Below are 24,032 nucleotides of genomic sequence, written 5' to 3' on the forward strand. Positions count from 1 at the left end.
CTGCATAACCACTATTCTGTTTTTCAGTCTCATGTATGTTTTCTTAGTGAGAAATCCTGTGTGGGAGTCAGGTGGTGATGCACCTGGCTAAGCACTCACATTACAGTGCTCAGGGACCCAGGTTCAAACCCCTGGTTCCTACCTGCAGGGGGAAAGCTTCACAGCTGAGGAAAACAGGGCTGCAGGTGTCTCTCTCCCTATCTTTTCTCCCTCTCCCCTCTCAATTTCTTTTTGTATCCAAAAATAAATGAATAAATATATATATTTTTAAAAAGATATGACAGTCAACTTGAGATCTCATTAGAAAAAAAAAGAATGAAAGAAAGAAATCCAATGTGTGTGTATATAAAAATAAAGATTGGGGAGTCGAGTGGTAGCTCAGCAGGGTAAGCGCACGTGGCGCAAATCACAAGGACCGGCGTAAGGATCCCAGTTCGAGCCCCCGGCTCCCCACCTGCAGGGGAGTCGCTTCACAAGCGGTGAAGCAGGTCTGCAGGTGTCTCTTCTCCCCCTCTCTGTCTTCCCCTCCTCTCTCCAAAAAATAAATAAATAAATAAAAATACAGATTGCAAACTGATGCCCATTGGACTGCATTTTCCCCACAGCTCTGGCTCGCACAGAGCATTCTCTGTGGCGGTCTGAAGCCAGAGCGCTGGGGTCGGCTGTGCAGTAGGACTGGGCTGGTCAGAGCGCGGAAGCCTCCCTGTGAGCTGCCTGGGGAGAAGCGGACGAACTATGCCAGGTGTGCCTAGGGTTGCTGGGTTGTGCGTGTGGGCGTGGAATACAAGGTTGAGTAGGCCCCACTGGGTTCCCGGAAGCCGGGCTGGAGTCTGGAGAGGCGGGGACCGAGATGGGGCGGAGGGAGGGAGCGGCGTTTACCTGTCCGCAGGTAGGGGGCGCCTAGGGCCGGGCGGCGGGCTAGGGGGGCCGCGCGTGCGCGCGCGTGCAAGGCCGGGCTGGGACTGCGGGGCGGGGGCTGCGGCGCGGCCTATTGTCCCACCCCGGGCCCCGCCCATTGTGCCGTGGCGCCTGCGCAGCGCCAACGTTCTCGCGGAGGAGGGGCGGCCCGCGCCCCGCCAGCGCCGCCGCCATGGACCTAGGTGGGTGTCCCGGCTCCCCCGACCCGGGCTAAGGGCATCCTCCGGGTCGGGGTTGGGGGGCCTTGAGGTTGTAAGGGTGTCCTCCGAGGCCGCAGGGGCGCAAGGCCGGGGCGCGCCGCCCCGTGTGCGCCCCACGTGAAAGGCCATGTGGAGTTAGATTTCCTCAAAGTGCGCTGGTTGCGGGCTGTGCGCGCTGGGGGGATTCCCGGGGAGCCCCGTTGACCCCAGAGATTTCCCATTTACTCTCTGCCAACACGCTTGAGCTTGTAAAGCCCCTGTGAAACGGGGGCTGATGATGTGTCCATTCCAGAGAGTTTGGGGCGCCCCGAGAGCGCAGGAGTCTAGCGGCGGGTACGGTGGCCAGGAGCCCAGGGGACAAGGCCGGCCTCCTTCCCCGCTGGACGTGCTTGTGCCTGATGAACCAGGAGGTTCTCCTGGGAGATCTGGGTGAGGCTTCCTTACGATGGGCAGGCTGATCCTCTTCCCAGTTAGTCTGTTGGAAGCGTTTAGGGCCATGCAGCCTTCTGTCCCCACGCTACCTACCGCTTTGTAGTTAACAACAGGACACTTTCTGAGTTTCCAAACAGAAATAACAGTCTTCAAAATGAGAGAGCATTGACCAGCCCTGACTTACGGTGGAACCTGGGACCTCTAGGTCCTCAACTATGCAAGTCCTATGCTCTAAGGCTGAACCCTAAAAAGTTAAAGCGTAAAAAGAGATATTTTCTATGTCTAGTGCAGAGACTGACAGAGTAATAATCACTTGATATACACAGGGGATGGGCGGGCACTGCTAAAGTATCAGTTAACTAGTAATGGTAAGACATTTGGGACTTTCCTAGGTATTAACTGATCCTAGGATATCTGCACCATACTTTATCTGTGGGAGAACAGCCTGAGTCTGAAAGAAGGGTTATAACCCCCAGGAGGGTTCCTTCAATAATCAAATGCACCGTGGGAAGCAGGCAGAATTCCATCACAAGTGAGTTGCACAGAACTCCTGATTTCTTGGCCATTGTCTGCTCCCATAAATGACCAAAATGGCAAATCCTTCCTGGATTTGGGCTTCTTTGCTGGGTCCTTAATTGTGAAAATGGAGGAGTTGTACTTTGGGAGACAAAAAGGGCTGAAGAAAGCGGGGCATCTCTTGAGTCCTGAAACGGAAAAGGAGTCAGGACTAATGAGCAGTGTTTGAACTCTGATTTAGTTATTGGCCCAAAGAAAACATACCAGAGAAAGACCTTTCCTGATTCAGAGTTGGAGGTGGCAAGAATAGTAAGATTTTGGTCCTGTCAGTGGAAAGATAGCACAGGGTTGAGGAAAACAATATTTATTGCACACTTAGGCCTCTTTTCGTCTGATGCTTACTGATCTATATAAAAGAGATGCCAGTTCCTCCTGCGTGTGAAACTCGACCACTCTGTCCATGATCACATCATTATTGTTTTTGGTTGGTTGTCTCATTTTAGATAGAGACAGAGGTAGAGAATGAAATGAGATCACAGCATTGAAGCTTCCTCCAATGTAATGGGAGCTGGACTCAAACCAGGATCATGTACATAGCAAAGCAGCACACTATCCAAGTGAGCTATTTTGCTGACCTACATCATCATTTAAAAATATATATTGTTTGATAGAGAAATTGAGAGGGGGTGGGGAGATAGACAGAAACACACATATACACTAGTAACACTGCTTCACTGCTTAAGAAGCTCCCCCCTGCAGATGGGACCTGGAGTCTTGAACCTCGGTCTTTGTGCATTTTTGAGGATGTACTATCACCCAGCCCCTCATTGTCTTTTTGTTTGTTTTGCCTCCAGGGTTATCACTTGGGGTTGGTGCCTGCACTAGGAATCCACTGCTCTTAGAGCCATTTTTCTGATTTTTGTTATTATTGTTGTTGGATAGGACAGAGAAAAATGGAGAGAGATGGGGAAGATAGAGAGGGGGAGAGAAAGATAGACACTTACAGACCTGCTTCACTGCCTGTGAAGCAACTCCCCTGCAGGTGGGAAGCCGGGGGCTCTAACTGGGATCCTTACGCCGGTCCTTGCACTTTGCCCCACCTGCGTTTAACCCGCTGTGCTACCGCCCAACTCCTTCATTATTGTTTTTTAAGACTCTGTCAGGGAATGTACCCATGGGCTTGTACATGCAAAATGCCAGCACTGAGTGCTCTCTGTGGCCCCAATTTTTTTTTTTTTAATATTTACTCTTTTTTTGTTGCCCTTGTTTTATTGTAGTTACTATCGTTATTGATGATGGTGTTGTTGTTGGATAGGACAGAAAGAAATGGAGAGAGAAGGGAAAGGGGGGGGGAGAGAAAGACACCTGCAGACCTGCTTCACCGCCTATGAAGCGACTCCCCTGCAGGTGGGGAGCCGGGACTTGAACCGAGTCCTTACGACTGTCCTTGGCTTTGCGCCACGTGTGCTTAACCTGCTGCGCTACCGCCCGACTCCCCCAGTTTTTTTGGTTTTTTTGTCTCCAGGGTTATTGCTGGGGCTCAGTGCCTACACTACGAATCCACTGCTCGTGGGGCAATTTTTTCCCTTTTGTTGCCCTTGTTCAGCACTGCTATTATTATTATTATTATTATTGTCATTTTTGTCGTCATTGTTGAATAGGGCAGAGAGAAATGGAGAGACAGAAGGGGAGAGAAAGATACCTGCAGACCTGCTTCACCGCCTGTGAAGCGACTCCCCTGCACGTGGGGAGCGGGGGCTCAAACCGGGATCCTTATGCCAGTCCTTGTGCTTCACGCCACGTGCAGTTAACCCGCTGCACCAGACCCCCATGATCCCAGTTTTTAATCCTTTTATTTCTTTGAAGTGAAGCGACAGAGAGGAGAGAGCACTGCTCCACCAAGGAGTTGCCCTCAGTGCTGTCCATGATGCATCCATATGGCACTGAGATGAGAACCCAGGGCTTCCATCATAGCAGAGTGTATACTGTACATATAGTAGTAAGTGTAAAGGACCTGCGCACGGATCCGAGGTTCAAGCCCCTGGCTTAACACCTGCCAGGGAGGATATTTCAAGAGTGATGGAGCAGGTCTATAGGTGTCTATCTTTCCTCTCCCCTCTCAATTTATCTTTATCCCATCTAATAAAATGGAAACATAGCCTCCAGGAGCAGTGGATTCATAGTGCTGGCACCAAACCCCAGGGATAACCCTGGGGGCAAAAAAAAAAGTGTGCACTCTACTAGGTGAAGTAACTCAGCCAAGACCATATCAATATATCAAAACTTTTTTTTTCCAGGTTTACTACTTAGCTTAGAATTTACACAGCACACCTGGATTACAGGGAGGTTGTGGGGAGGGGAGGGAGGGAGAGCAGCCTACACTGCTTTTAAATGGCTGAGGTAGACTTCAAACTCATCTGACTTAACGTCCCAAGGTGCCTCCTTTTGCAACTCACTGGAAGAAGGACTTTTCTTTATTTAGTGGTATGCTTTTTGTTATCTACCTCTTGGTTTCTACCAGAGATCTAGAACCGTTAGTAGCTTGTTCTCCTTCACTGGAATCAACAATGGGCTGGCCTATTTCCTTTAAAGGCCGAATGCTTGAAACCTGTTTGGAAGGGTGGCTGTGGAAATGGGAAATGGCTCGCTGATAAAGGCTGGAGTCAGTATGGCTGAGGCTCCCCGTTCGATCCCTGCACTGCATGTATTGGAGTGGTATTCTGGCTTCTCTCTATCTTATGTGAGAAATAAAATAAAACTTGAAAGAAAAAGAAAAAAAGAAGCCTGTTTGTAAAGCAAGGCTATAAAAGGCAAGGGGGTGGTAGTGAGTTATCTGCCCCCTGGATAGTGCGGCTGCTCTGGCATGTGCTTGGCCCAGCTTTGAGCACGGCCTCCACCTCACCGGAGGAAGCCAGTTCTGTGTTATCTTTGTCTGACGGAAAAAGTTGGCCCTGAGTGGTGGCACCCTAACAGGAACAAATAAAAATGAGAAAAAGGAAAAGTAGGACTTTTCTGATTCCTAGTGCTCACAGTAATGGGGTCCCCCCCCCCAGTTTGTATCACTACTTAGCTCAGCTGTCAAGTCCTGCAATATGTGCTTGGTGGTTGCAGCGGTTTTGTGCTGTCTTTGTGTCGTCTCTGCTAAAGCTTTACTTGCTCCTCAAGTGCGGTGCTTTTCGTTTTGTTTTTGCCTCCAGGGTTATTGCTGGTGTTCGGTGCCTGTACTACAAATCCACTGTCCTGGTGGCCTTTTAATATTACTATTATTATTACAATTGGATAGGACAGAGAAAAACTGAGAGGGGTGGGGGAGAAATAGAGTGGGGAAGAAAGACACCTGCAGACCTGCTTCACCACGTGTGAAGCAACCCCCCCTACAGGTGGGGAGCCAGGGGCTTGAATAGGGATCCTTGTGCAGGGCCTTGCACTTCAAACTATGTGCACTTAACCCACTGTGCCACCGCCCAGCCCCCCTTTTCTTTGTTGTTGGGTAGAGACAGAGAGAAATTGAGGGGAGGGGGAAATAGGGAGAGAGACAGAGATACCTGCAGCACTACTTCACCAGTTGTGAAGCTTTCCCCTTACAGGTGGGGAGCAGGGGCTTGAACCCAGATCCTCTGCACTGTATTGTACGCTTAACCAGGTACACCACCGCCTGGCCCTCCTTTCCCACCCTTGTCTTGAGGGCCTTACCTTGGCTGCCCAGCATTGTAGGATCACATTCAATTAGCTGGTGATCCCCCTGTAGGCCAATACTTCCCTGATTTATCAGTTTGTAGTTTAGAACTGAGTTTCCCCTTGAATTTCAAAGGAGCTATTGCTAGAGACACTGATGCTGTACTTCAAACCTCAGATACCAAACCCGAGTTCCCTCCACACCTGGCTCAGTTCTCCGTTGTCTGTTTCTGATAGTGGTCACTGTCTTCCCAGTCCCGGGCTAGAGAGCTAGAGAGTCATCATTTATTACTTATGTAAATCCTCTTGGCTCCAGCTCTCCAGTCCTTCTCATCCACATTCTTTTTTTTTTTTTTTTTCTTCTCCTCCTCCAGGGTTATTGCTGGGCTCGGTGCCTGCACCATGAATCCACCGCTCCTGGAGGCCATTTTTCCCCTTTTTTGTTGCCCTTGTTGTAGCTTCGTTGTGGTTATTATTATTGCCCTTGTTGACACAATTCGTTGTTGGATAGGAAAGAGAGAAATGGAGAGAGGAGGGGAAGACAGAGAGAGAGGGGAGAGAAAGATAGACACCTGCAGACCTGCTTCACCGCCTGTGAAGTGACTCCCCTGCAGGTGGGGAGCCAGGGGCTCGAACCAGGATCCTTACGCCGGTCCCTGCGCTTTGCGCCACATGCGCTTAACCCACTGCGCCACCGCCCGACCCCCTCATCCACATTCTTAACCAGCCTCTCTCTGTGCAGGACCCTTGAATATCTGTGAAGAAATGACTATTCTACATGGAGGCTTCTTGCTGGCTGAGCAGTTGCTCCGCCCCAAAGCACTGGCAGACCTGACAAAGTCTGACTGGGAGCGGGTTGGACGGCCCATTGTGGAGGCCCTGAAGGAGATCTCCTCAGTCACGGCGCCCTCTCAGCCCATTGCCTGGAGAAAGAAAGCTCTCGTCGCCATCTGGGCCAAGGTTCTTCAGCCCTACCCCATCACACCTTCTGACACCGAAACTCGATGGCAGGAAGATGTCTTCTTTTCCGTAGGCAACATGATCCCTGCCATCAATCACACAGTCCTTTTTGAGATACTCAAGTCCTTGGAAGCTTCAGGCCTCTTTATCCAGCTCCTAATGGCCCTGCCCACCACCATCTGCCGCACAGAGCTAGAACGCTTTTTGGAGCATTTGGCTGTTGACACTTCTTCAAAGGACGTATCCTTTTTCCTCAGTGTCTGGTGGGAGATGATAAAGCATAAGGGCAATCAGCAGGACCCCCTGCTCTCCCAGTTCAGGATGATGGCCCATCAGTATGTGTCCTCTACAGATGAGTTCTCCCATCCTCCGAAGAGGTTTAAGTCAGACCCAGATGTGTGTCCTACCATGCCCCTGTTGGCCATGCTGCTCACTGGGCTGAAGCAAATCCAAAACAGAATCTTATGCCCTGGGATGAAATGCTGTGCGCTAGCCAACCTGGCTGACATGTTGACTGTGTTTGCACTGGTCGAGGACGACCCCCAGGAAGTGTCTGCAACTGTGTATCTAGACAAACTGGCCACAGTGATCTCAGTCTGGGATTCGGACACCCAGAACCCATATCACCAACAGGCCCTGGTAGAGAAGGTAAAGGAAGCAGAACGGGATGTCAGCCTGACCTCACTGGCCAAGCTGCCAAGCGAGACGATATTCATGGGGTTCGAGTTCATGCGGAGCCTGCTGCAGGAATGGGGGCATGAGCTGCAGGCTATGCTCCATAGCAAGCAGGGGACAAATTACGACAGCTACCGGCTCTGTGACAGTCTGACTTCCTTCAGCCAGAACTTAAAGCTCTACCTGGATACCACCAGCCTGTCCAAGGAGGAGAGGCAGGTGGCTTCCGAGCTGGCAGAGTGCGTTGGGGATTTCCTGAGTAAAACAAACAGGGTGCTAAAGAATAAGGGCTTTGAGAAGGACATCACTGCCTCCATTGCCATGGCCATTATCGAGCAGAAGATGGACCGGCACATGGAAATGTGCTACATTTTTGCTTCTGAGAAGAAGTGGGCCTTCTCAGATGAGTGGCTGGCTTGCCTGGCTAATAACCAGACTCTCTTCCGAGAGCCAGGCTTGGTGATGAAGCTGCTGGAGACAGTGACCGAAGTCAGTACGATGGACAGAGCCGTCCCCGAATCTCAGGTCAAACAGGTGATCAACTTGACCCTGGATTGTTATGCAGACCTCTCGCTACCTGATAAAAACAAAGTCCTCTCAGGCATCCTGCTCTCCTGGGGACGAAAGGGCCTCTCTGAGAAGCTGCTGTGTTACTTGGAAGGGTTTCAGGAAGACCTCAATATGACTTTTAACCAGCTTGCACAGAGTACCTCCGAGCAGGGCTTGACTAAAGCCGTGGCTTCTGTGGCCCGCCTGGTGCTCCTGTACCCGGAGATCACAGTGAAGAAGATGTGCAGCATGGCTGTGACGAATCTTGGCACCCACAAGTTCCTGGCTCAGATTCTTACCGCCTTCCCTGCTCTTAGGTTCACAGAAGAGCAGGGTCCCAGTCCTTCCACCACTTTCGTGGTGTCGTGCCTCAAAGAAACCGTCTGGGGGAAGTTCTCCACACCCAAGGAAGAGAAGCAGTTTCTGGAGCTCCTAAGCTGCCTGATAAGCCCTCTGAAACCCCAGGGCATCCCTGTCGCTGCTCTCATCGAGCCAGATGAGGTGCTCAAGGAGTTTGTCCTGCCATTCCTGATGCTCGATGTCGAAGAGGTGGACCTGAGCCTGAAGATCTTCATCCAGACCCTGGAAGCGAACGCATGCCTGGAGGAGTACTGGCTGCAGACCTGCTCCCCGTTCCCCCTCATCTTCAGCTTGTGCCAGCTGCTGGATTGCTTTGGCAAATACTGGCAGCTCCCCAAGGAGAAGAGGTACCTCTCTTTGGATGGGAAGGATCTAGTCATCCACATCCTGGAACTCCTTTGTGAGACTGTACTAGCGAACATTGAGACCTTCTCCCCAGACACCTGGATCAAATCCCTGTCCTGGCTCCACCGGAAGTTGGAGCAGCTAGACTGGACAGTGGGCCTGAGACTGAAGAACTTCTTTGAGGGCCACTTCAAGTGTGAGGTGCCAGCCACACTCTTTGAGATCTGTAAGCTTTCTGAGGACGAGTGGACCTCCCAGGCCCACCCCGGGTACGGGCCAGGCACAGGGCTCCTTGCGTGGATGGAGTGCTGCTCCATCTCCAGTGGCCTCTATGAGCAGATGCTCTCCCTCTTGGTGGTCGATGTGAGCAACCCTGAGGAAGTCAGATTGTTCAGCAAGGGCTTCCTGGTGGCTCTGGTGCAAGTCATGCCTTGGTGCAGCCCCCAGGAGTGGCAGTACCTTCACCAGCTGACCAGGAGACTACTGGACAAACAGCTCCTGCATGTCCCATATAGCCTAGAATACATTCAGTTTGTTCCTCTGCTCAATCTGAAGCCATTTGCCCAGGAGCTTCAACTCTCTGTGCTGTTCCTAAGAGCTTTCCAGTTTTTGTGCAGCCAGAGTTGTCGGAATTGGCTTCCTATGGATGGCTGGAGCCACGTGGTCAAACTTCTGTGTAGTAGTCTGACCAACCTCCTGGACTCAGTCAGGTTGATACAGTCAGTTGGCCCCTGGGCTCAAGAACACGACCACGACCTGACCCAGGAAAGCCTGTTTTTCTATACCCAGGTATTCTGTCACGTTCTGCACATCATGGCTATGCTCCACCAAGAGGTATGTGAACCGCTCTATGTTTTGGCCTTAGAAATCCTCACCTGTTATGAAACTCTGAGTAAGAGCAACCTGTCTACCAGCTCCTTGTTCCAGAAGGTAAATGAACAGCGCTTCTTGAAGTCCATTGCCGAGAACATTAGCCCTGAGGAACGGCGCCAAACCCTGTTGCAGAAGATCAACAACTTCTGACCTCTGGAGATCAGAAAGCAGCTGGGCCTCAACTTGGGGTCTGAGGGAGCTTAATTTGAGAAACATGAGCATTTCGGTCATGTGAAGGTGTATGTAAGCTGGAAAATACACAGCAAGAGCAGTATAAAGAAAATAGTTTCTTATGATTTTTATAACATACAAAGTATAATAAAATTATCTTGAGTTTCCACATGGCTCTCTTGAGTTTCTTAACAATAATCTAGGCATAGATACACTTTGAAATTGGGTTCAACGAGAGTCTTAAAAGTTAATAAATCAGCCTGGAGAAAGTATATGACAATTTCATCCTAGAATTTCACAAGTATACCAAAGATTAATCCAGCCAAGTGGTAAAATTACCATGCGTGTGCGTGTTTTCTTTTTTACACTGAAACCCTTAAGTGTCATTTTTGCAGTGTCTCAGAAGGAGCAGCAAGTAGGGAAACTGTTCTGCCACCAACTGGCCAAGTGAGTTGTATTCCTGAGAAGACTACACCACTATAAAAGAAAAGTTGGATCAAGAACGGTAAGTGCCTGAGGATAGATTAATGGCCTCCAGAGGATGGGTGTCTTCTAAATTAAAGTCTTTTGCCATACAGTCTGAACCCCATGCAGCAGACCCAGGAATCTGCTAAAACATAGTCTGGTAAACAAAGCAGAGGTGTGATCCGAGTATGGGTGTAATTATCTTCTGTTCAGGGTGAGTTGTCATGGTTTTAAAGAGTGAATGGGAGCGAGAAGTGGTATGTGCAGCAGGATGAAAGTGAAATGAAGGCATTCAGGCTACAGTACAAGCTATAGAATGGCTGGGCCAGGTATTTAGTTTGGGTAAGGAGGAAGGAAAGTGCCTGCCTCCTCACCTTCATAGCCACACCTTCCCTCACTCAGAAAGAAGCACTGATGCTCAGGTCCCATCCCCCCCACTTAAAGTGGTCAGGCTCTGTGGACTGTATTTGGGTTCCCACCCTCCCGGTTTAGAAAGAAAAAGGCCTAAAGTGATTTGACCATAGAGTGAACTCTCTTAGCTTGCAATGTATTTTAGAACCATGGAACATGATAGCAGAAGGCCTGAGCTAGACCCTCCAGGAGGCTGGAAATAGTAATGTACCCTGTTCACCTCAGTAACTGGTTGAGCCAGGCCCCATGATGGGGACTCTACAGGAAGTTGGATTTGATGTAGTTCACAAATAATAATAAGCTGTTAATATTAGTGTAGTTTAATCACCAAAGGGGATATATATATATATCATGGTAAAAAAAAATGCAGCATTTGTCATTGGCACCCATCACAGAAATAGTCAATATATTCGAGACACGACATATTCAGTACTCTTTAAATTCATGGAAAACAATGGATTAGAAAGGCACTTTTTAAAGTCTACTTTTTCACTACCATTAGCAGCACAGCTTTCTAAAGCCCAACCAGGTTGATCAGGGACAACAATTAGTGTTGGCACCAGAGGCTTCTATTAGCAAATGGAGAAGTCAGTCCACAGGACATACTTTGGCCAGGGCTGTCTTGCACTCCCAAGTGAATACCCTGTGTGTGGGTATGGGAAAATCTGAGCTGGAGGGGGCATGTTAGAAAGGGAACAGTGTTTGTAATAAGATCACTCATTTGACTGAGCTCCCACTTGCCTTTCTTGGGTTTCTTGGCAATAATCTAGGCATAAAGACACTTTGAAATTGGGTTCAGCTGGAGTCTTAAATCAGTCTGGGAGAAGTTAATGACAGCTTCATCCTAGAATTTCACAAACAAACCCACAAAGGTGAAACTAGGCAGATGGGAAAGGTACGGTGCATGTATGTGTTCTTTTGCACTGAAGCCCTCTCTCAAGTGCCATTTCGTAAAAGCTTAGAAGGGGCAGCAAAGTCAGCTTGCAAGAATGCCGCTGACCTGTTGGCCTCCCCACCTACTCAAGTACTTCAGGCTCCCACTCCTACCAGTGAGGCTGGATGTCAACAGACATGAGAATTCAACATTGGCACAACAGGATGATGCAAAGGACCAATTGATGGTCTAGTAAACAATGTAAAACTATGGGAGGGGAGGCAGTGGCATCTGTTACCATGGGTGAGGACCCAGGTTTAAGCCGCCAGTGTCCACCTGCAGGGAGAAACTTCATGAACAGCAAAGCACTGCTACAGGTGTCTCCCTCTTCCTCCACCCCCTCTATTTTGGTCGACACCACAAATGAGGGAAAAACGGCCACTAGGATCAGTGGATTGCACAGGCAACCAAGCCCCAGTGTTAACCCTGGCTGCAGAAAAAAAATCACAATTTTCACAAGCCAGCATAACAGTTGTTTCAAGAACCAAGTCACTGCTTGTTTCTTCTGGCCCAGTATGTGTGGGCACTGCCCCGAGTGGTGGGAAAGGTGGATGGCCGCTGATATCAGGGCCAGATGGGCGTGCAGACATTTATAACCCTGGTCCACCTATCTCTACATGCCCCATGCTTCTCCCTCCTCCCAGATCCCTCTAGATAAGGCTCAAGGAGAAATCCCTTGGGTTTGTCTTAAAACCACAGTGCTGACAATGGAGGTTTGACAAGGTCCAACAATTATTACTAAGGGGAAAAAGTGCTTTTACAAAAGTGGACAATTAGAAGAGGAAGGGGATGTGAATATTGTTTAGAAAAACTTGAACTCATCTGCTTACCAATATTCAAAAGACTGAGGCCACCCAGGGCACAGTCTGGTCCACGGAACACTGAATGAAGGAGGCAGCTAGTGTGTGAAGGCAACCTCATTGGCTGACAAATCGGGAGCAGTGAATCATCCTTTTTTGGCTGCAGGAGTGTCAAAGAGCCGGACTGCCTTCTTGCACAGCAGAGAGAACCAGTAGAGCTGGGGAGCGATGAGGAAGGCGTTGGCCACATTGCAGGCGAAGGGGATGTGGAGTGGCACTTGGAAGAAGCTTAGTCCCTTCTCTTGGCCAAAGGACCAGTACATGAAGGGGAAAAGAAGGATCCGACAGAAGAAGAAGGTGGTCAGCGTGAGGATTCCATTCACCTTGTACAGAAGGGTGTGCTGCTGCTTTAACTGTAAAGGAAGGAAGGAGAACGGAGGGTGGCTTAGTGGCTTGAGCACATGACTAGCTAAATGAGGCCCTGGGTTTTGTTCCTGACATTTGCACATGCCACAGTGGTGCTCTATCCTCTCTCTCTTGCTTATGAAATAAATCACACTTTAAGATTTTTTTCTTTTTAATAAGACCAAGAGAAGTTGAAAAGAGAAAGGCAGAGAGGAAGAGATGTGGGCTTGAACTCTGGTCCATTTATGAATTGTAATGTATATGCCTAACTAGGTGCAACACCAGCTGGCCCCCACAATTTATTAAATTATCTTTATTTAGTGGGGAGAGACAGCCAGAGATTGAGAGGGAAGAGAAAGGGAGACAGAAACCTGCTTCACCATCCATGAAGCTTCCATCCTGCACGTTGGAGCCAGGGACTCAAACCAGCGTCCGAGCGCACGGTAATATGCACTCAACCAGGCACACCACCACCTGGCCTTGTTACTCATGACTTGTTTCATGGATGGTGAAGTGTTTCACACGAGACAGAGAGAAGGAAACCAGAGCACGGCGGTACACCAGGTGCTGTGGATTGAACTGGGAACCTCAGGTGTGCGAGCCCAGCCAGTTGAGACAGTTTGCTGCAGTCATGAAATCAGGATTTTTAAATGTACGGTTTTGTCTTCACTGATGAGGATGATCAGCCGACACCTAGGGCTTTTTCCAGTGTCATGGCACTCCCATGTGATGCCAAGGTTATATATATGGCAAAGGCACACCTCCTATGTAAACAGCTATCTCTCAACAAATTTCTCCAAACTCTAACACAGTCTGCCAAGGAAAAGAGGAAGGCACTCTGCCACACTACCACCATTTCATTCATACATGCCTGAATCAGGACTTTGCCCAGTGACACGAATGGAGTGCTCAGTTCTGCTATGAAGATGCAGCCAACAAAGAAGTCCCCAAGGTCTCCCCTAATTCCCTGCAAATGGGAAGAAGAAAGAAAATAAGGTTAATCAAACTGTCTCAAAGACCTTGTGACAACTTTGGTGGTGAGTGGTGAGGTATGAAACTAAACCCTATAATCTTTTAATCACACACACACACACACAGCAGCGGGAGTAGGGAGTGGAAGGTGTGGAAAAGAATGAAAAAAAAAAAAAAAACAATCAGAAGGGAAATCCTAATGACTACTGAGAAGGGTTCAAGTGTGAGACCAGGGAGGGAGAGTGAAACACTAAAGCAGTAAATATAGAGCCAGTCAGTCATTTCTGTCATTTTGCAAAGCATGGACACTTGGGTGGGTGAATCCCTAGGATCCAGAGGCAGTTTCAAATCAGCTGACTACACCACACACCAGAATTTACCTGGATTTCAATATCAGTGAGAAGGAACTCTAGCCAACTTTTGGGTATCTGATTTAGTCAAGCCAACAGCAGTTAGAAAATAGTTCAGGGGGTCAGGCGGTAGCACAGAGGGTTAAACGCACATGGCACAAAGCGCAAGGGCCAGCGTAAGGATCCCGGTTCAAGTCCCTGGCTCCCTACCTGCAGGGGGGTTGCCTCACAAGCGGTGAAGCAGGTCTGCAGGTGTCTGTCCTCTCCCCCCCTCTGTGTCTTCCCTCCTCTCTTGATTTCTCTCTGTCCTATCCAACAACATCAATAACAATAATAACAACAACGATAACAAGGACAACAAAAGGGAAAATATTTTTAAAAAGAAGAAAATTTAATTCAATAAAGTATTTGTTTGGGGGGGGGGCTGGGCAGTGACACACCTGGCTGAGCACCATGTTGCAATGTGCAAGGACCCAAATTCAAGCCCCTAGTCCCCACCTGCAGAGGGAAAGCTTTGCCAGTGGTGAAGTAGTGTTGTAGGTGTCTCTCTCTATCACCCCCTTCCCCCTTGATTTCTGGCTGACTCTATTCAGTAAATAAAGATAAAAACAAATTTTTTTTCTAAGTATTTACCAGGCCCAATGCTAGATGTTGGGGTCCCAAAGCAACCCAAAAGAGTTTTCTTAAAAGAAAATGCCTTCTACCTCTCTTTTTATCTTTGAATGACAGTTATGTGCCACAAAGCAATCTCTTAGCATCACTGAGCTAAGAAAACTCTTAATAGACTTCCAGTTTCTTCATCTAAGGTATAGGGCTAATGTCTAATTATTTCTAGCCAACATAACAATTCTAACACCTGGCCCCTGATTTAATTCTTTTCTACAGGACTTGCCTAGAGGGTTTAGCTACAGAAGCAGCTGGTACAAGGAGTGGGTATGATAGGGAAGGAGAGAGCAAAGGGGCAATCCTGGCTCCTACATTATAGTCAAGATGCCCTGTTCAACAAAAATAATGTTGGTGACTTTCCCGGGAGGTCATACCTGTGTGACTGGCACAAGGATAAACAAAATGACTCCATGGTGCGTGATCATGAGGCGGTTTTTACTTAGGAAATTTTGAAAAACGGTGAGGAAGTGCCTGTGGCTCTGATCGCTGATTCGGTACCATTCACAGAGGTACATGGCATAGGTGTCATAGACCATGTATGGAACCAAAAACCAAACATATTCTCGGGCAAGCCAGTGGCTGAAAGAAAACATATGAATGATCCGTAATTACGTTAGGAAGACTCAAACCCAAACAAATTCCTTTCAACTTTCTACTGAGCCAGTTTTTAAAAAATACTTATTTACTACATAATGAGAAGGTTTCACATGAGACAGAGAAAGAGTAAAAGAGACAAACCAGGGAGTCAGTGGTAGCGCAGCGGGTTAAGCACACATGGCGCAAAGCGCAAGGACCGGGTAAGGATCCCGGTTCCAGCCCCGGCTCCCCACCTGCAGGGGAGTCCCTTCACAGGCGGTGAAGCAGGTCTGCAGGTGTCTATCTTTCTCTCCCCCTCTGTCTTCCCCTCCTCTCTCCATTTCTCTCTGTCCTATCCAACAACGACATCAACAACAATAATAATAACTACAACAATAAAAAACTAGGGCAACAAAAAGGGAAAAATAAATATAAATAAACATAAAAAAATTAAAAAAAAAAAAAAAGAGAGACAAGCCAGAGCATCCCGTTGACACATGCAGTGCTGGGCGTCAAACCAGGAACCTTAGTCCAAGTCTGATGCTCCAACGGCTGAGCTATTTCTCTGACTGCAACCAGCTTGCTTGTGTTTGTTTTGCCATCAGGGTTACCCTGAGGGTTTGGTACCTACCACTCCCAGTGGCCACTTTTTTTTTTTCCAATTGATAAGGTTTGAGGGTGAAGGAAGAGAAAGAGAGGAGAGACACCAGCAGCACTGCTCCCCCACTCATGAAGCTTTCCCCTGCAGGTGAGGACCAGGAGCTTGAACATGGTTCCTCATTTATAGTAACATGTGCACTCTACCAGGTGCACCACTGCCCAGGACCACTGCCAGCCATTTTTATATAAAATATTTTGCAGTGAAGATGCTTCAATATGATTTTTCTATTTATTTAACTTGAGGCAGAAGCTTTACTGTTGAGCCACCTCCCCTAGAAACTTAAGTAAATAGTTTTCTTTAAATTACAGGGGAAATTCATAAGGAAGCTTCTTGAGCTGTGAAGCAGACCTGCGGGTGTCTTTTTCTCTTTCTCTCCATTTCCCCTTCCTCTCTCAATTTCCCTCTGCCCTCACTATATAATAAAAAGAGAGAGAGAGGGGGTCGGGCGGTGGCGCAGTGGGTTAAGCGCATGTGGCGCAAAGCGCAGGGACCGGCGTAAGGATCCCGGTTCGAGCCCCCGGCTCCCCACCTGCAGGGGAGTCGCTTCACAGGCGGTGAAGCTGGTCTGCAGGTGTCTATCGAAAGGTGTCTGTCTGTCTCCCCTTCTCTGTCTTCCCCTCCTCTCTCCATTTCTCTCTGTCCTATCCAACAACGAATTGCGTCAACAAGGGCAATAATAATAACCACAACGAAGCTACAACAAGGGCAACAAAAGGGGGAAAAAAATGGCCTCCAGGAGCGGTGGATTCATGGTGCAGGCACCGAGCCCAGCAATAACCCTGGAGGAGGAAAAAAAAAAAGAGAAAGAAAAGACAAATGCCCACAATGGTGGACTTGGTACACAGGCACCAAACCCCAGCAATAATCCTGGTGGCAATGAAAAAAAAAAAAAGGACTTGCTATCACTATTTGCCTGCTTTAGCTGCTCACTTATAATAGATTTTCTGGCATTTTATGCTACTGGTTGATTTAACACAGGTATGTCTACAGATGACAACAGCCCCACCAAGAAGCTGGTTTGGAACATGTCTCAAACCCCACGTCCGATATTTCCAGTTTAACTCCATTCAGTTACTCAACAGTTGGGAGTCTCCTCTTCCATCAGCATCCAACCCTACTGGAGGGAGTTTCTGGAACACAACTCCAACCACTTTCTTTTCAATTCAATCCTAGCTCCACTTATTGAGAAAAATGTGGGGGGAAAAAACTGATAGCAGTTAGTTTATCATTTTCTTACTGCCTATTAAAGGTCTCTATACTATTTTGCCCCAAATGATAATAACTTCTAAATTGAAATAATGTACTATGCTGAGAATGATTAGCATTGCTCAGACAGCAAATTCCTATTATGAGTACCCATATTTAGGTACAAGAAACACTCAGTCTTACAATTATCTAAGGATCTTAACCACCTGTTGTGCTTACTAAGGGCTATATCCCCCCACCCACCCCAAGATTCTAAATGGTATGTTCAGGATTCTCAAGTCCAATTTTTTTTTTCAAAAATCTATCTGTTCTACTCAGAGACAGATACCAGAACACGGCTCAGTTCTACCTTATGATGGTACCAGGGATTAGATTCAGAACTGTCAAGTCTTAAGCATGAAAGTCTGTTGTCTTTCTGCTATCTACCTGACCCTCTAGTCTGAATTTCTGACTTTTAAAAAACTATTTCTTTGGGAGTCGGGCGGTAGCGCAGCAGGTTAAGCGCATATGGCACAAAGCACAAGGACTGGCATAAGGATACCAGTTCGAGCCCCTGGCTCCCCACCTGCAGGGGAGTCGCTTCACAGGCGGTGAAGCAGGTCTGCAGGTGTCTATCTTTCTCTCCCCCTGTCTTCCCCGTCTCTCTCCATTTCTCTCTATCCTATCCAGCAACGACAACAACAATAACAATAATAACAACTACAATAAAACAAGGGTGACAAAAGGGAATAAATAAATATTCAAAAAAAATTTTTTTTGCCTCCAGGGTTATTGCTGGGGTTCAGTGCCTACACTACAAATCCACTGCTCCTGGAGGCCTTTTTTTCCATTTTGTTGCCCTTGTTATTATTGCCATTGATGCTGTTGTTGGATAAGACAGAGAGAAATGGAGAGAGGAGGGGAAGACAGAGAGGGAAAGAGAAAGATAGACACCTGCAGACCTGCTTCACCGCTTGTGAAGCGATCCCTCTGCAGGTGGAGAACCCAGGGCTCCAACTGGGATCCTTACGCCAGTCTTTGTGCTTCGTGCCACGTGCGCTTAACCCTCTGTGCTACCACCCGGCCCCCAATTTTTGACTCTTTTTCTTTTAATATAGAAATTTTTGACTTTTTGACTCCAGTGATAAACTGCTGAACTGCAGCACTAAGAATATACTCTGTGGAGGATGAAAGCCATTTCTGTCCCTAAATGATTACATGTTCATCAAAATGTGAATAATGAATCAGCAATGAAGTGGGGAGGGCCAGGGAGACACCTCTCTGGACAGGATGCCTGCATTGCCACGCACTACCCAGAATCACCTGGGAGGTGCTACAGCAAGGGAGAAAGCTTTGGTGCTGTGGTGTCTCTACCTCCCTCTATGTATCACTATCCAAATGGAAAAGTGGCCTGGAAATCAAAGTCCCAATTCTAAAAAACAAATAAGTAAGTAGTAGCAAATATATAACATATACATATGAATTTATTAGCTAGAATCCATTTAGGCCACAAAAAAAAGTGTGATATTTATTGCAGTGCACTGCCCAGCCCCTGCTTTCATAAAACAAAACTAAATAGAAGAACTATTGCAAGCTTACCAAAGGACTGGAAAGATACATAGTAGTTATACAAAAGAATTTCTTTTCTTGCCTGAGGCTCTGAGGTGCCAGGTTCAATCCCTAGCACCACACAACATGCCAGAACTCTAGCTGGGAAAGTAGTAAAAATCTCAGTTGAAATATAACTCATCTCTCCCTTTGTGTTAAGTCAAGGGTCTTACTATTTTGCACACAGTACCAACTCCGTAAGAAATAAAACTGTGGCTCGTAGGTAGAAATCTCTGAAGGCTTGTTAACAAGCAATCTAGGATTGTAATTTTAACTGCCACTACCCTGGGGTTTAGCTTCTTTGTAAAGTGAAGATAATAACCCTTATCTTAATTCCCAAAGTTATTATAAAGATTAGAGAACTTTAAGTGTGGGGCTGGAGAGGTGGCTCTGCAGTAGAGTACATGAAGGCCCTGGGCCCCACCCAGGCACTAGACAAAGCGGTGCTTTGTGCCCCCTCATATGCAAGCATATGCTCTCTCTCATTATAGAGAAAACTAAAAGTCTGAAAGTCACTTTATATGTAAAAAGTACTGTGTATAGCCTAGGATGGTGCTCAGTGAGTAGAATGCCAGACTTGCAAGCATGAGGCCCCAAGTTCAATTCCTGGTATTGCATATGCCTGAGTGATACTCTGGTTCTCTCTCATGTTAATAAAGAAATCTCTCCTTAAAAAGCATTATGCAAATAAATGTGCACACACTGAGAAGAGTGCTCAGAACTATGATCTTCTTGTGGGTATTATAAGTCTTTTAAGAATCTGATGAGGGCAGCCTGGGAGGTGGTGCAGTGAGTAGAGCAGCCAATATAAAAGCATGAACTCTTGAGTTCAGTCCTTTGCACTGCATATACCAGAGTAATGTTCTGATTCTCTCTCTTTTTCTCATTAAGATATGGATAAATTGGGAGTTGGGCAGTTAACGCAGCATGTTAAGCACACGTGCAAAGTGCAAGGACCAGCATGAGGAACCCAGTTCCAGCCTGACTCCCCACCTGCAGGGGAGTCGCTTCACAAGTGGTGAAGCAGGTCAGCAGGTGTCTATCTTTCTCTCCCCCCCATCTTCCCCTCCTCTCATTCCTCTCTGTCCTATGCAACAACGACATCAATAACAAGGACAAGAAAAAGTAAATAAATAAATAAATACTAAAAAAATTATTTAAAAAGAGATATGAATAAATCCTAAAATAATATGATGAGGGCTAGAGAGATAGTTCACCAGGTTGGGTGCCTGCACTGCCACATGGGCAAACCAAGTTCAAGCCCTGCAAGCCCTGGCACCACATGAGAGGTATAATGGCACTAAATGAAGCTCTGGTCCTGTGGTGTCTCCCTCTTAAAAAAATTGGGGGGCCCTGATGGTAGCACAGCAGGTTAAGTGCACTTGGCACAAAGCGCAATGACTGGCGTAAGGATCTCAGTTTGAGCCCCTAGCTTCCCACTTCAGGGGAGTCGCTTCACAAGTGGTGAAGCAGGTCTGCAGGTGTCTATCTTTCTCTCCCCCTCTCTGTCTTCCTCTCCTCTCTCCATTTCTCTCTGTCCTATCCAACAACAATAATGACGATACTAATAATAACAACAAGGGCAACAAAAGGGAAAAAAAAAAACAGCCTCTAGGAGCAGTGGATCTGTAGTGCAGGCACTGAGCCCCAGCAATAACCCTGGAGGCAAAAATAAATAAACAAATAGATAATTGCCTGGAGCAGTGAAATTGCACGTGCCTGAGGATCCAGATACACACACATACACACTCGCCTATGAAGTCCTTGGCTCCAAATAATAATCTGCATTTAATTTGGAGGACTTCGTAGATCCCCCCCCATCTATAGACACTCTATATGCAAGCATAAAATGAAATGGCATAGAATAGAAAAAGATTTGCGTGACACCCTGAGCCCCAAAAGACATTTGTGACCTAGGTGCCTTTACAGCATTGTTTGCATTCACAGAGGGCACAGGGATGTGGTGTCTACACTTCCAAAAACAAAACAAAACAGAACTAAGGCATAAAGATACACAAAAGGAAGAACCTAAAAACCAAACTCAGGCTTACCACCATGCTCAACAACTAAGACACATAGTTTCGGAGGGAAAAATACAACAATGGTGCTATAGAACTGAAAGTTAATCGTAGGGAAAGTCTGTTTCTGAAATGTACAGTGCTTGCCTCTTGCTTGTCCCCATGCCAGTTTGAGCTACTAGTGCAATAGCACCACGTCTTTCCTAATTTTTGCAAAGGACGATGGTTTCGTGTTGTATCTGAACAATTTAGGGCAGAGGGGGGGAATGAAGGAGCTTGCTATGTGATCAGAAAATGCCCAATTAAAATAAAAATCAGGGACCAACAAGAGACCTCACTTAATCAGTGTACTTGTTTCGTCTTGTACATGGCCTGAAGGAAGCTTTGGTGCCACAGTATCCATCTGTCTATCTTTGCCCTTCTATATGAAAAAGTTGACCTGGAGCAGTAAATCCCGTAATGACAAATAAATAAAGTCAGAGGTCAGGGACACAGTTCAGTGGCAGAGTATATGCTTCACATGCAGAAGACCCTTAGTTTCAATCACTGGCATCAAAAAATAAGAAAAAAATAATAAGAGAAGGCAGCTGCTTGTTAGCTTTTTGGTACATACAGCTGAGATCACCTGACTTACCTTCTCTCATCTATCTCATCTCTATCTCATCTTCTCTCAGCATCTACAATACATAGCCAATAACTATTTTTGTCCAAAAAGAATCATAAGAAGAAATGCATGAAAATCATGCCAGGATTAATCCCAAGTCAGATCCAGGCATTAAATGTATAAACCACTCAGCTTCCCCTCCTACTCCAGTCTCAACCGGTGAAAAGCAGGTCACTGAAGTCCAGAAGGTGTCTCAGCTGATAAAGTATTCGACTCAAAAGCATGAAGTCCCTAGGTCTGTCCCTGGCATTGCATATGCCAGTGGTGCATGTGTGCTTTATCTCCCTCTCTCTGAAAGCAGTCACTTTGTAGCATCTGCATGACCAAAAGCCCAGAAAAGGGCATTAGACTGTCCCTGTGCTGTTGGACTGTCACTATTTCTCTGCAACTTAACTGGAAGAAAGTGAGAATGGTTTTAGGAATACAAGATAAAAACAAAACGCCACCATTGCTCAGGTCTAAATACTGTGCAAACTGATTTTACTGGATGTTTCAGAAGCATATTCTGGCCTGGTGTGGAGTGAGCTCTAATACACATGCAAGTCTATTTTCTGAAAACACCTCGTCATTGCCCATAGTAGAGGCAAGAAGCATCTGACAGGAAAGAGGTAGTGGATTTCCTCCTCTTCACTGAAGGGCTATGCTTCTGACTAAGCTATGGACACAGCTTAGTTAAGGAACTATAGAGTTTGCCAGAGAGATCAATGAGTGAATCAAAAGCCACACTCCCACCTTTGAATAATGCTCGCATGGATCTGTTTCATAAAGAAATGGGGCTCAGTGAGTGGATCATGATATCTTCTTCTCTCACATGCCACCTCAGTCACATGTAGGCGCTGTCTTCTCTAGTATTTGCTGCGTCCACTTTGTTAGCATCTAGCGATGCCAACAGATCTAAGGAAGGAGGTGCTCAAATTTTGCCCATTAGCCAACTACTGCACAGCATGGGCTCTGGGCTCTGATAAAGAACTTGGGCCTATACTCCAATAAAAGTTGTAAACTTAGAAAATGTTCAACGCTGCTCTTTGGGCTCCTTCCACCTGGCCCTGGATGTTACCTGCCGTACATCACGTTTTCACAAGAGCAGATAACGATGATTCCCGATCCTGTGGCCAACACAGCATGCACTGAAGAAACCAGCCTGTTGTGGGCACGGGAGAAAATGGGGAGAGTGAGAAACGGGAAGCAAACAAAAACGCCTTGAGTTCTGTCCTGCGGACAGCCTAAAGCCTCAACTCAGGAACCCGGCTTCCCCCTACCCGCACCCCACTTCTGGGTGGCCAGCGGGGTGAGGAAAATGGGTGGGGAGTGCCAGTTCCCCCAACCCTCAAAGCAGCTGGTTTCAGTCGGTAGCGGGCGCTCAGCCTCCTGCCGAGTGGCGCGGGGAGCCCGCAGCCGCCTCCTCGCTCCCCCGGAGCAGAGCGCGCGGGGTCCTCGGAGCGCAGACCCGCGAGGAGCCGGGACGCAGCCCCCTCGCTTCCTGTCGCCCCCCCCTTCCGCCCCGAGCAGGGCGCAGCCTGGCCGCCGCGGAGCAGCCTGCGAGCCGCGGGGCGGGGTGGGGCGGCCGGCCTCGCCCGTACCTGGTGCCGACCATCGCGCACAGCCAATCGCTCCACGCGGGCCTGGCGCGCCGCAGCCCCCAGGTGCAGAGCGCGAAGAGCCCGGGGAAGAAGAGCGCGCTCCAGGCCAGTGTCAGCAGCATGGGTGCGCGGGACCGTACGCCTCGGCGGCGCCGCTCGGCGTGACTCCAGTGCTCGGCGCGGCTCCCCGGCTGGCGCTGCCCGCCCGGCTTCCAGCCCTCGCCCTCCACCCCCGCTGGCCTGCAGCGACTCCGCCAGCCGCGGGACTCTGGCCTGGCGCCCGCAGCGCCGCTCCCGCGTGACCAGGCGGGCCGCCGCGATAGGCGCGGGCAGGCCGGGAGGGGCGGGGTCTGGCGGCCGCCGCCGAGGGCCCGGGAGCTCTCCCGGGGTTCCCCTGCGGGGGAGCTGCGGTGCACACAGCCGCCCGCGCCGTGCCGCCTTGCGGGCTCCCAGCGCACCTGCATGTGGCGGGAAGGCGGAGGGACTCGGCTTCTGTTCAGTCTCCGAGGACGCCTCCTGCTCCCTCTCCCGCTGGCCTGGCAGACCCAGGGCCCCGCACCTGCCCACAGCCCCCACCCACCACCACCCCTTTCTCAGCCCGGGGAGAAGGCCGTGGAGCCTGTGTGCTTGTGTGCTGGGGCGGGGGTGGGGTGGAAGGTGCGGAGAAAGCCAGGTAGGAAAATGCACTCGGGAGAGACCTGCCCCTCACGCCGAAGGTGAGCCCTTGGACAGGGGCACTGCCCGCTGCTGGTAGCGCGTTGGGCATCTTGGGGGGGGGGGAGGAAGGAAAGGGCGGGAGCACTGGGGCCTGCTGCCAGCCTCGTTTATCTACCGCTAAGTACTCTGGCTTCCGAATAGGAATCTTAAGGAAATGGTCGTTCTTTGGGCCAAAGATGGCTTTTTCACGTCCTTCCCCAGTGCTGCAATGTCTCCAGGGAGGGGGAGCCAAAAGAAAAAGAAAAAGAAAAGGAAGAAAAAAAGAAAGAAAAGAAAAGAGAAGAAAAAGTTAATCCTGCTATGTGATTCCATCTATAGGTTGAGGCAGAACAGCAAATCTGCAGAC

The 24,032-nt window shown here is 48.4% G+C and overlaps 2 protein-coding genes across 6 annotated transcripts; one reads left to right on the forward strand and one right to left on the reverse strand.

Annotated features, from left to right (window-relative positions):
• Window positions 1–879: 879 nt before the first annotated feature.
• GEMIN4 (gem nuclear organelle associated protein 4) lies at window positions 880–9,841 on the forward strand. 4 transcript variants are annotated; one of them, XM_060204104.1, is made up of 2 exons: window positions 880–1,100; window positions 6,469–9,841. In XM_060204104.1, exons 1-2 carry the CDS (start codon window positions 1,091–1,093, stop codon window positions 9,651–9,653), a joined length of 3,195 nt encoding a protein of 1,064 aa, XP_060060087.1. In that variant the 5' UTR covers window positions 880–1,090; the 3' UTR covers window positions 9,654–9,841. The 4 variants fall into 4 exon arrangements, with proteins under 4 accessions (XP_060060087.1, XP_007520480.1, XP_060060085.1 ...); XM_007520418.3 differs by having other exon boundaries at window positions 6,484–9,841; XM_060204102.1 differs by lacking the exon at window positions 880–1,100 and adding an exon at window positions 1,139–1,547.
• On the reverse strand, window positions 9,787–23,780 carry TLCD3A (TLC domain containing 3A). 2 transcript variants are annotated; one of them, XM_007520469.3, is made up of 5 exons: window positions 22,970–23,753; window positions 22,447–22,530; window positions 15,052–15,256; window positions 13,561–13,656; window positions 9,787–12,697 (listed from the first exon to the last, which is right to left on the reverse strand). In XM_007520469.3, the coding sequence occupies exons 1-5, from the start codon at window positions 23,431–23,433 to the stop codon at window positions 12,431–12,433; spliced, it is 1,116 nt and encodes a 371-aa protein (XP_007520531.2). In that variant the 5' UTR covers window positions 23,434–23,753; the 3' UTR covers window positions 9,787–12,430. The 2 variants fall into 2 exon arrangements, with proteins under 2 accessions (XP_007520531.2, XP_016042466.2); XM_016186980.2 differs by lacking the exons at window positions 9,787–12,697; window positions 15,052–15,256 and having other exon boundaries at window positions 13,526–13,656; window positions 22,970–23,780.
• Window positions 23,781–24,032: the final 252 nt, after the last annotated feature.

The sequence above is a fragment of the Erinaceus europaeus genome, chromosome 12 (assembly GCF_950295315.1).
Source record: "Erinaceus europaeus chromosome 12, mEriEur2.1, whole genome shotgun sequence".
Classification (NCBI taxonomy): domain Eukaryota; kingdom Metazoa; phylum Chordata; class Mammalia; order Eulipotyphla; family Erinaceidae; genus Erinaceus; species Erinaceus europaeus.